A 13,269-nucleotide genomic window follows, 5' to 3' on the forward strand; every position below is an offset into this window, starting at 1 on the left:
AGAATCTCAACAACCCACTCCTGTTTTGTCAGCATGCAGTGAAACTGTTCTTAAATCAAACAACATATGCTGGGTCATCATCCAAGACTACCATAACACGAAACGTGTGGCAGAATGTGGGTAAAACCATGGAGCAGGAGACTTACAATTCTCCTCCAAGGAATTCAGTCACAAATTTATTTAACGCATTTTTTAACAAGCATCACCAGCATGGAAGCATGTAGAGGCATATGACTGTTTAGCATATCTGGCAGGTAAATACCTTACAATGCCGACTACAAAAGTGCCATGCGAACACCTGTTCTCACTTTCAGGTGACATTGCAAGTAAGTGGACACCATTATCTCCCGTAAACGAAAAGAAACTTGTTTGTCTGAGCGACTGGCTGAACAAAAAGTAGGATTGAGTGGACTCGTAGGCTCTAAAGCTTTACTTTATTTTGTTTTTGAGCGGAGTTATGTAAGAAAAAAATCTACATTTGTAAGTCTCACTTTCACAGTAAAGAGACTGCACTATAGTACTAGTATGAGGTGAACTGAAAAATATTATTTCTTTTGTTTGTAATTTTTACAGTGCAAATATTTGTAACCAAAAATAATATAAACTGAGCACTGTACATTTTGTATTCTGTACACTTTGTATTTTGTAACTGAAATCAATACATTTGAAAATGTAGAAAAACCATCAAAAATATTTAATAAATTTCAATTGGTATTACATTAACAGTGCAATTAAAACTGATTAATCACAATTAATTTTTTAATCATGATTAATTTTTGAGTTAATCGCGTGAGTTAACTGATTAATTGACAGCCCTAAAAATGTTATAACCATCGCTGAAGAAAACAGCTTTTTATAGCCTTTGATAATACAAAATAAATGAAGAAAATCTGACATCAGACCAACTATTGCAGATGAATCCTTAATATTCTTTGGACTAATGGGACTTTTTGAACAAAGTCTTGGAATGTGTACAACATGAAAGTTAGGTTTCAGAGTAGCAGCTGTGTTAGTTTGTATTCGCAAAAAGAAAAGGAGTACTTGTGGCACCTTAGAGACTAACCAATTTATTTGAGCATAAGCTTTCTGTAGCTCACGAAAGCTTATGCTCAAATAAATTGGTTAGTCTCTAAGGTGCCACAAGTACTCCTTTTCTTTTAACAAAAAAGTTAGCTACTCTGTAGCTAAAAATAGCAGTATAGACTTTCCCAGTCGGGCTCGAGCCCAGGTTCTGAGACCCTCCCGTTCAGAGCTCCAGCCCAAGTGGGAACATCTACACTGCTATTTTCAGCCCTGCAGTCTAAGCCCCATGAGCCTGAATTAACTGACCCAGGCTCTGAGTGTCAGCACCACACATTTTTCTTTGCAGTGTAGACATACCCAGAGAGGAAAAAGCTAAAGCTAAAAGAGCTGTATTATTGAGGTCCTGACTTCTGCAGATTACAGGGGATTGTATGCCACACTTTCTAGGAGAGCCACTTGGTGCAAGAACTCTTGGATTGCTGAAGTCTCACTATAACAGGGGTGGCCAACCTATGGCTTCGGAGCCACATATGGCTCTTCATAAGTTAATATGCGGCTCCTTGAATAGGCACTGACTCCGGGGCTGGAGCTATAGATGTTAACTTTCCAACATGCCCGGGAGTGCTCAGTGCTCAACCCCTTGATCTGACCCAGTCCCTGCCCCAACTCCAATCCTTCCCCCGAGCCTACCATGTCCTCGCTCTCCTCCACTCCCCACAAGAGCCTCCTGCACACTGCGTAACAGCTGATCATGGCGAACGGCAGGCACTGATTGGTGAGCTGCCGGCAGGCAGGAGGCGCTGCAGGTTGGAGTGGGGGGAGCTGGTGCGGGCTGCTGATATATTAATGTGGCTCTTGGCAACGTACGTTGGTAAATTCTTGCTCCTTCTTACGCTCAGGTTGGCCGCCCCTGCGTTATAACAATGAACCAAGGAGTACCTCAATAGCAACAAACTAGCTTCTTCCTTTTCATTGCTTTGATTTCCTCCAGCATGCAGAAGGGTTCTAGAAGAATCCAAAGATTTCTCAAGAGTTCCTACTGAGACTAATAACGGAGTTCTCTTTACAATAGTTGGCAGCAGTTGTGGAAAGTATTTGGAAAAATGTCTGGTATAGACAAAGCCAAAGATATCAAAGGATGTTGTAACAAGTTACGATGCTCAGTCTCCATTCATAGTATCTGGAGTGGTACAGAAAAAAAGCTGTATACAGAAGTGAAATTCATACAACTTCAGTTGCCTAATCCATAACAAGATTTACATGCATGCAAAGACTATCAATCAAGGTTCGTTTTCAGTATTTTGCTTCAGCAAAAAAAAAAAAAAAGGGGGGGGGGGGGAGCTTTTCCTACATTTTGGCCATAAGCATGCGTGCTCTACACCTACACCCAGCACCACAAACGGTCAGCATTAAGCTAGATGCAATGTTTTATTGGGACTGTACAGAAACAAAAAGGTTGAATTCTTAGTATGCTCATGTTCCCTCATATTTGGTCTTCCATAGCAAACTAGAAACCTTCGTTCTCCCTATCTTAGCTTTGAAAATCACTTCTGTGACTTGACAGTACTCTTCCATGAGTATTTAGTGTTCATTCTTGAATTATAGTAAAATGCTTCTTGCTTGGTTCTTCCCTAAGCAAATGAAATGGTGCTCGATCTTGAATAGCAATACTTAAGAGCAAAATGCTTCTCATTAGCTCTGGGAGCAGAACTCAGACACTAAACATGCATCTTAGTAACAGATGAGCCAACACAAAGATCTATAAATATCATCAACTTGCAATCTAACAGTTTTCTTGTTTCCAATGCTTGAGTCAATTTAAAAAACACACACATTCATTAAATGGTGTTAACACACAAAACCTGACATACATTTGATTACTAAGTAATGAAAACAAATTTTCAATGCCTAATCATCCCAAAAGAAATGGCCAGCACATGTTCACTTTTGCTAAGCATTTGCCATCCTTAGGGATCCTTGGTGTTCCAAGATAGAGAGCACAAAGACGACAAAGGGACACACCAGGTCAGACTACAAGTCATGGGCCAGATTTTCTGAGCTAAACAGGTGCACCTTTCCATTCTGTGCTATACAGATTCTTATACTGTCTTATCACCATGGTAAACAAGCATCTTCCTGTAGCACATTAAGCAACATGACCTACACTTGCCACATATGGTTTGTTCTCTCTCATGTTCTACCTGGGGGAAAGAAATGTTGTTCAGTTAGATGCAAATAATGTCAATGACAATTAAGCAATATCAAAACTATGCAGTAGAAGTGTGCATTTACTATTTTAAAAACTATTTAACAACTGAAATCCAGAGACCATTAGCAATCTTCAGATCTATTGTAATCACTATCCAGTTTTTGCTAGTATTCTAGCTTTCCTATCTTGTTACATTTATTGTGGCTCTGAAAGACCACTGTTAATGACTTTTCCATGTTTCCTGGCTCATTATGCTCTTCAATTACCAGTTTACTCTCCTGCCATATTACAGAAGCAGCATTCGCATGGTAACGATGATATGGACAAAGACATGCAGATGGGAGGAAAGAACAAATATGGCAAGCATCTCCCATTTTAGCTTTTGGATGATGTTCAAAATAAACAAGAGCCAAAATGAAGCATGTGGGGAAAAAGTCAGTAGACAGTTTCTAAAAAGAAAAGTTTCAGCAGATATTGCGGTGTTCAACAATAATTTCTCATATGTTGTGCCAGTGTTCCAGACACTGTCAAATTCTTGCTTTATAATAAAGCATACCTGACTTGTTTAAGTCTAGTACCTGACACTGATTTGTACCAGCCAATTTCTTATATAACAATTATATCAGTAATCAACACTTTGGGTAAAAATAGCTACTGTACAATATACTTAGGCTTGGCAGAATCTATTTTTATGCATGTCAGCATTTTTTGTATAATGTCAGTTGAAGTTTATTTTTAAGCCTTTTCCCCCCATTTAAAAATTTCACAGTTGTGGGAGTGGATCAGAATTATTTAATGACAGCATAAATAAGTTAAATCTTTATACATCATTAAAACAAATGGTCAACATCACATGTCAAAATATACAAAGTAAATATCCTTAAATCATCAAGTCATACCCGTTACGATTCATTCATGAATCCATTCATAACAAGCCTAATTCAAAAGTCTTAAAAAAAAAATCTCTGGATTTTGACTAAAATTCTCAGCATTTTTATTACCTTTCCTATCTGCAAATGTTTATCATCTAAACATCTGTCGGTGTCTTTAGGGTGAAATCAACATTTATCAATAAAAATTAATCCTTCCAAGCCTAAGAATATTGCAGAAATATATTTGCAAGTGGTCTGAATCCTTGCTGTGCCATCAAATATTGCTTAAGGCATGAACAAGACTCCACCAACCTCTCTATCAAAGACTGATATTTGTACGTCCTCTTAACACTCAAGCGTTCTGCCATACATAGAAAATTAAATGATAAATAAATGTATACAAGTCTGCTTTGCAGAGTTATTTACTTACAGGACTTGGAGATGGGGCCCCGTATAAAAATAGGAAGGGACATACTAAAATGGGTAAAACAGACAAGCCAGACACTAAATTATCTACATCTTGATCAAACTACACCAGAATCATTTCACACACATGTAGAAAAGTGTACACCGCAGGTTTCTATGGAATCATTTAAGTCCTTATTATGGCATGAGAAAGACCATGATTCTTGATGTAAAGATTTCAAGTGATGGAAAAATCTACTACATCCCTTGGCAAAATATTCCCAATTACCCTCACTTAAATTTGTTATGTATTCCTGTGCACATCTAGACTCATCTCGTCATGCCATTGCCACCTAAAGGAACTCTCTAGCATCAGGTCTCTTCTTCCTGTGTAGCTATTTATGGACCACGATTAAGTCACCTCTTAACCTTTGTTTTAAGGTCTCAATACACGGCAGGTTTTCCAGTTCTCAAATCATTCTCGTGGCTCTTCTCTGAGCCCTCTCCACATTTTCCACCACCCTCTTTGGAGTGTTGACTGAGAATTGGACACAGGACTCCCATTAGTGGTCTCATTATCCACTGGTAATATAATCTCCCTACTAAATTTTTGTCGGGACTGTCTTTAAGCAAACACTGTAGGTTTTTCAAAATTGGTCCATATAATAAAATGAAGTGCCCTCAGATTAAAACTAAGATCTCAAATTTGTAACCATGATCATTAATATGATGTGGCTACATAATAAAGTTATTTTTTCCCTCCAGATCTGAAATACTGACCACACAATTTCACGGCTTCCTTCAGAAGTAACTTTCAAGCCAGTCTGCACAATTAAAAATAAAGAACTCTGCTTGAAGAAAGTATTACTAAGCAGACTGAAAATATATAAAAATGAAAGATATTACTGAAGAATATTTACTATGATCTACATACATTTAAAATGATTGAAATATTCAATTTTATTTGAAATTGCTTTGGCTCTAGGCTCTTCTACGACGAGATAACTGGCTCTGTGGATGAGGGGAAAGCAGTGGACGTTCCTTGACTTCAGCAAATTTTTTGACACAGTCTCCCACGGTCTTCTTGCCAGCAAGTTAAAGAAGTATGGGCTGGATGAATGGACTATAAAGTGGATAGAAAGCTGGCTACATTGTCGGGCTCAACGGGTAGTGATCAACGGCTCCATGTCTAGTTGGCAGCCAGTATCAAGTGGAGTGCCCCAAGGGTCGGTCCTCGGGCCGGTTTTGTACAATATCTTCATAAATGATCTGGAGGATGGTGTGGATTGCACCCTCAGCAAGTTTGCAGATGACACTAAACTGGGAGGAGAGGTAGATACGCTGGAAGGTAGGGATAGGATGCAGAGGGACCTAGACAAATTAGAGGATTGGGCCAAAAGAAATCTGATGAGATTCAACAAGGAAAAGTGCAGAGTCCTGCACTTAGGACAGAAGAATCCCATGCCCTACTACAGACTAGGGACTAGGCAGCAGTTCTGCAGAAAAGGACCTAGGGGTTACAGTGGACGAGAAGCTGGATATGAGTCAAGTGTGCCCTTGTTGCCAAGAAGGCCAATGGCATTTTGGGATGTATAAGTAGGAGCATTGCCAGCAGATGGAGGGATGTGATCATTCCCCTCTATTCGATATTGGTGAGGCCTCATCTGGAGTACTGTGTCCAGTTTTGGCCCCATACTACAAGAAGGATGTGGAAAAATTGGAAAGAGTCCAGCGAAGGGTAACAAAAATGATTAGGGGACTGGAACACATGACTTATTAGGAGAGGCTGAGGGAACTGGGATTGTTTAGTCTGCGGAAGAGAAGAATGAGGGGGGATTTGAGAGCTGCTTTCAACTACCTGAAAGGGGGTTCCAAAGAGGATGGATCTAGAGTGTTCTCCATGGTAGCAGATGACAGAACGAGGAGTAATGGTCTCAAGTTGCAGTGCGGGAGGTTTAGGTTGGATATTAGGAAAAACTTTTTCACTAGGAGGGTGGTGAAACACTGGAATGCGTTACCTAGGGAGGTGGTGGAATCTCTTTCCTTAGAAGTTTTTACGGTCAGGCTTGACAAAGCCCTGGCTGGGATGATTTAGTTGGGGATTGGTCCTGCTTTAAGCAGGGGGTTGGACTAGATGACCTCCTGAGGTCCCTTCCAACCCTGATATTCTATGAATATCTGCTGTATATGCTGAAAATATATAACTGTTTTGAACAAGTTTGTCTTGTAACTAGTCCCTCAAAGCTTTCAAATAGTAGTAAAATGGTCAGCCTTTCAATTCTTATAACACAGGAAATACCCAACTTCACAGGTTGAAGAATACCACAATACCAGGATCAGCCTCAAAAAGCCATGATGTTATCTGAAGTCAGACCTTCCATTTTATTGGCAGAGTTCTCATGTTATGTTTCTGCCAAAATGGTAAATTAACTCCATTAGACTACTCCTCCATCAAAATTTAGCTCCTGTGCCAGTTTAGCTTTCCAGACCGCAAGCTTAGAAAACACTGTGTTGTGAATCCTGTAAGTCACTAAATTTTAGGTTACCATCTCTTTACTTGCCCACCAGGGGCGTGCGGATGGGGGGGAAAAAATACACCCTTCTTAACAAGGAAGAGAAAAGCAACTGGTCCCTTGTCTATCAAGTGGAATGGAAACAGTCACTACAATTCTGAGCAATACAAGTTCACTGCAATGTTAATGTGTTTAAATTTTTAAGTAAATTGATGTAGTTAATGACAAATACTTACCAATACACACATCTATCTTCCCTTTGATAGCAGCTTCATGCAGAGGAGTGTAGTTCCAATTGTCTCTGGCATTTGGATCTGCACCTTGACATAGTAACAGGCTAACCACCTCAGCATGACCAAAGGAACAAGCATTATGAAGAGGTATTAGCCCTCCATCATCACGAGCGTGAACATTGGCTCCTGTTTGCAGCAAGTGTTCTACTACATCCTTCCTTCCAAAACCTGTGAGATGAAAGAAACCTTTGTTAAATGTTTGTCGACACAGAGTCTAATAAAATATCTATGTTGGGCTAAGAAGTATGTTCTAGAGATAGGAACAACCACGAGAAGTAAATCCATTTTTAAAAGCCTCTGTATTTCAATCGTTTGATCATAAACATGGAATGTTCAGTACAGGTCAAATATATTTCCCACTTGAAAGATGCACTTAGACTGACAAGGGACATATTTACAATAAATTCAGGTAATGAGAAGAATGTCCCCTAAACTCATGTGCTTCCAGAGCCTCTTGCAGAAACAGGTTCTGGAGCACAAAGGTTACTGCCCTTTGGAGCCCTTTCTGAGAAGACCTTGTAGGCATCTCAGCCTTAGCACTCTTCACCTGAAGCCGGTGCAATAATCCCATTCTTTTAGACGGGTCCCCCATCGTGGGCAAGGCCTAAATTAAAGATTCAATGAAATGGTCAGAGTTAAATAGTAAAAACAAACTTTTCCACCTAACCCTAGTGACAAAATAAAAAAACTATTTATAGTCAAGTTTGTTTCTTTAATAGTGGATGAAGGGAGAGAGACTTCAATGACCACTCCAAAGGTCGAGAAACTGAAGGACCATTAAAAGGTGGCAGTGTAGGCAATGGAGGACCTGAGGAAACTGCAATCATAGCTGCCAACTATGGCTCAGAATTGTTCTGAGGTTGGGCACAGGACTCATACAATGGGCTCTGTGAAAACAGTGTCAAAGGGAAAATAGAGGGCCTTAATAATGAATGTTAAAATCCTCAATTAGCACATCTTTCTAGAGCTCATCATTACATCACACATCCCAAAATCATGGACAATCAGAAGGTTAGTTCTCCAAAATCCAAGGCACCAATCCAAGTGCACATACACGGGTAGTATGCCCCAGCAAGAAGATATTAGTTAATATTAGGACCCTCCCAAAGACCTCTTAAGAAGGTAAAAGTCAAAATCCTAACCTTTTCCTCCATTTCTCATTGGGGGGCAACAGGTCTAGAAACCTTTCTCCTGGGTCACATCCTACTCTTTCAAATTTTATGTATTCTGGAATGCCTTTTCAAAGAGCACAACTGACAAAATTTTAATGTGGCTGAAGTCAACACTGACTAATCTAGTTATTGTTGTTAGATCCTCCCTTTCAAATGCAGATTAGGACAAGCAGCTGGACAAAGCAAAGTTCCTTCCTCAACCACCTCAATCTGTAAAATGGAGATCCCACCATCTCCCTCACTCAGTTTTGCCAAGAATTAATGGATTGCATGAAACAATGAAGATTAAGAACAAGAATCTAATTAGCACTTTTTTAAAGTCTTGTTTCCAGTTCTATCAATGAAGCTTTTTAATTCAGGAAACACGTGAGTCAGACTCAGAATCGTTAAAGAGATTATGGGTCTCTAGAGACCCATAGACAAAGAAAAGTGTTTTGGATATACAGCTCGAGTTTAAACTGACTTCAGGGCCCTCTTTCTGATCCAGCAAATGGACAGAATCTTCTGTTCAAGAGAGGGCCCAAAACCTTAGGAAAGGGCTAGAAAGACTCCTGCTGGAGTTGGAGGGGGGGAAGGGTGATCGTTGGTAAGTTTATTAACATGTGTAGGTTCCTTTATTGTTTTTAATGTTTTCTTTGTAATGCTTTCACCTTAAGAATAAATGTGCTTGCATAAAAAGGGTTGTGTTAACGCATAACTGCTGGCAATTACTTTGTTCATTGTCTTTCAAGGGTAAGCAAACACAGATGCCATGCTCATTAGGCAATCTGGCAATAACAGTGTAGACAGGGAACTGTGCAGCTTGGAAATACCCCTGGAGGGGATGGGAGGGAGAAGAGAGAGACAGACGCGCGCGTGCACACACACGCAGGTCTCCACCCAAGAGAGGTGAAAGCTAAGCAGCTGGGAGCCTAGAGTCGGTGTTGCTGCTGCATCACAGAGAGGAATACAGGTTCAGTTGCCCTGAACTGTGAGAGTTTTGTTTAAACCTTAAATCTTTGTGCATCTCCAGATAGAAAGTTGATCCATCTAACAATTTACTCAAATTGAGGCTTTAATTCAAAATCCTCCACTTAAAGACCTTACCCAGATGATCAGGTAAAACATTAAGAAAATTAAACCTTCAACAAGACTTGAAACCAGTGGCTCTCAACCTGTGGCCCTTTACAGCCCTAGCAGCACACAGCTACGGCCCACGTGACATCCTCAGGGCCATACAGGTAGTATACAGGTATAGTGTGTGGATGCAACCAGTGATGAGCTGAAAGAAGCTGAAGAACCAGTTCCTTCAGTCGCTCCGAGCCTTCGGCGGCACTAAAGGACCTGCCACCAAAGGCCCGGAGCGAGAGAAGGACCTGCCGCCGAAGTGCCGCCAAAGGCCCGGAGTGCCGCCGGGTGAGTAAAAATTCACCGGGGGACCTCCCCAGCTGAGAGCTCAGGCGGGACAGACAAGATGGTCCCACGGGCCAGAGTTTGCCCACCCCTTTAACAACTGGTTCTAAACCGGCTTCAAAATTTAACAACCGATTCACACAAACCGGTGCAAACCAGGTCCACCGCACCACTGGATGCGGCCCACATAACACAGAGAGCTGCATATGCGGCCCACAACAGGTTGAAAACCACTGCTTTAAACCAAGTTCATCTTGGCAATTAAGTCAGTGGGAGGGGGTAGCTGCTTAGCACTTCTGAAAGTCTAGTTACTTATTTAGGTGCCTAACTTTCGGCTTTACTATTAAGTCTTGGCCCTCATGTTTTCTGCAGGTAAGAGACTAAAGTCATAAAATACTATAGAATATCCATACCCTTGCATGAAGAAAGAAGAATATGTCTTCCCCAATTAGAGTACTAGCTACATATCAAGTTCTAGTTATATCATGCAGTCAGATAATGCAGTTGTATAATTTCACTTGTCTTACTAAAAAGCAGAAATTTATATCTGGTTTTGACAGGTATCCCAGGTAATGTGGGAGTGTCAAGTTGTTTGGCTCAGCCAATGACACAACTAGTGCAACTTGTGAGCCAACCTAGCTAGGTCTATTTTCTTTTAAATGAATTATAATCTCAGTTTTACTCTGATCACAATTTTCCGTAAAACTTTGGTTTTCAGTTTTCTAGGAAAGATTTTTATTGTACTTTTTATTGTAATTGTACTTTCATTGCATCTTTTACCCTCTCTTCCACATTACAGATTACTTGCTCTTAGATTTGTTAGTCCAAACACTTCTTTAAAAAAGTCTGAGAATATATCATCAAGAAAATGGAAAAGCACAGTTTATCCATATCTGAACACTGTCATTATGTTCGATAAAATAGCAGAAATGCACTGAATAAACGTAATCCCATTTCATTACTTTTTAGAGGACCAAACCTAGTTCACATCAGAACATGTGCACTTCTCCATTTCAAAGCGCTCATCTTATTAAGAAAATGGATGTTATTGTCAGAATGGTTTCCGTGGTAGGTGGGGACTTCAGGCTAGTTTAATTTGTCTTTTCAGTTAAGCATATTTTGAGCCAGATTTTCCCTCACACCAGTTTACATCAACACAACTCCACTGACTTAAATGGAGCTATTCCCAATTCACAACAGTGTAAAAAGAGAATTAAGACCACTGGCTGAAAATAAGTGCATTAACTTCACTGTATCTAGAAACTGAATCAGACATTTTCAGTGCAGCGTACAAGCTTTCCAGTAAAATGCGGTTTGAGGTTTCACTAAATAAATAATTTGAGTTTAAGTTCTATGTTCATGTTCTTGTATTTTCTCATTCTCCACCTCCACACATTTTAAACATGATTTTGTTGTACAAGACCACACTATTCAGAGAAATCAAAAAACAGGCTATAGCTGAAGCACAGAACGCTTCATGTCATTAGAAGTTAATACAATTCATACAGATAAAATATTGAGAACGATCAGAGATGTTTAAAATGAAAGTCTGTTGGATCTATTAAATTTGTCCTTGGGATTTTGCCATCTCACAGGCCCTAATCCTGCAAAGGCGTCCAGTCCATATGGGTATGAGTCTGCGGACGTGGATCCCTTTGCAGGATTAGGGCCTTGGCTTCTAGAAGTGTTTTAGCCTCCGCAAAAAAAGGTATACTTCAAATATTCTTCTTTATCCTCCCACCCCATCAGGTGCATAGGGCATCCAGATGCCACCACTGATTTTGGTTTGGTGCTGGTCTGTTCTGAGTGTCAAACAGATGGATTCGGCTTCTTTCTCCCTTGTTCTGCATAATGCTTCTCTAGGTTGCCCTCTTCTCTTTCCAGCTAGTGTCCACATTATTACTTGATGTGGAAGTCAGGTTGGTGGCATCCTTAAAGCATGTCTTAAATATGTCCATCATTGCCTGACCATGTTTGATGCTTTTGTTTAGTTTGCTCTCCTTAGAATTTCTGATGTTGCAAGATACTTCCCAGTGAACTCTGAAGACCTTTCCCAGGTTTTTACTTTAGAATGACAGGTTTCAGAGTAGCAGCCGTGTTAGTCTGTATTTGCAAAAAGAAAAGGTGTACTTGTGGCACCTTAGAGACTAATAAATTTATTTGAGCATAAGCTTTCGTGAGATATAGCATCCAATGAAGTGAGCTGTAGCTCACGAAAGCTTATGGTCAAATAAATTTGTTAGTCTCTAAGGTGCCACAAGTACTCTTTTTCTTTTTACTTTAGAATGAGTTGATCTTATCCATTTCTGTTGTAGATTCTCATGACTCTGCTCCATAAAGGAGGAGAGACATGAATTAAAAATTCATACTTGTATCACTGTCAGCCATACTACTTTTCCAAATCTTTTCAAGTTTCTGAAAGTTGTTTGCTGCTTTCAATATACACTGCTTGACATACAGCATGGTGACACCATCTTTACACATCTCACTCCCTAGACAGGTAAAGTGCTTCCTACTTCTAGTGTCTCTCCATCTACTCTGTTGCTTTGGGGACATTGATAGCCATATATTTTGTCTTCCCTTTGTTGATGAACCAATAGTTTATCTGCCAAAAGCTGGGTCTTTTTGTCCCTTAAGTGATGTGTTGAACTAAACAGGACAATATCATGAGCACAAAATAAACAAGGGGGTTATCCAGTTGTGCTTCATTGGTCAATAAAATTCCTCAGTTGCCTTCTGCAGTTACTTTCCTCATGACATAGTGGGGACATAATACACCCTTACCTTACTCCTGTTGTCAGTGCAAACCATTTGCTGATGTAACCATCAGACTACATGTTTAACGTTATATAGATCCTTGATGGTGCCAATTATTCTTACTTATATTCCATAATATTTCATAATTTTCCAAAGACTCTCTCTCTGCACACTGTCAAAAGCTTCTGGAAAGCTCTAAACTTTATCACAAGAGGTGCCTGCTGTGATTTTGCACTCCATTATGTTTTATGGAAATATGCTTATGTGTGTGAATATGATGTAAGTGGAATATGCTTTATGCAAAAGGTCTCTTGTAAGGTATCATAAAGGTCATAAGGGGGGTCTCTGTGACCAAACCCGTCACATCTGCCCACTCCAGGATTTCTTCTAAAATAGGTCTGAGATATGGTTCAGAGGTCTAAAACCTGCTTCCGTCTCTAAGCTGGAGATCTGTTTCTTAATATGTTCCAGGATGATGTTGCACATGATTTTTTGCAAGCACTGAGAATAATGATACCTGTCCAGTTATTAAGCCACCCTTCTTTGGCAATTTTACTATCAGGTCTCTTTCCACTTGGTAGGTTCACTACTTCATTCTATATTCCAGACAGAAACCCCAGGAAAAGTCCAGAG

General features: G+C 40.0%; 1 protein-coding gene across 1 annotated transcript in view; it reads right to left on the bottom strand.

The window, feature by feature from the left end:
• The window catches only part of TNKS (tankyrase), a 278,284-nt gene that overhangs the window by 254,882 nt on the left and 10,133 nt on the right, over positions 1-13,269 (bottom strand). The window contains exon 2 of the mRNA XM_048846834.2: positions 7,259-7,483. Coding sequence (XP_048702791.2) covers positions 7,259-7,483 — 225 coding nt within the window. The remainder of the gene's footprint in view (positions 1-7,258; positions 7,484-13,269) is intronic.

This window comes from Caretta caretta, chromosome 4 (genome assembly GCF_965140235.1).
Source record: "Caretta caretta isolate rCarCar2 chromosome 4, rCarCar1.hap1, whole genome shotgun sequence".
In the NCBI taxonomy this organism is placed as follows: domain Eukaryota; kingdom Metazoa; phylum Chordata; order Testudines; family Cheloniidae; genus Caretta; species Caretta caretta.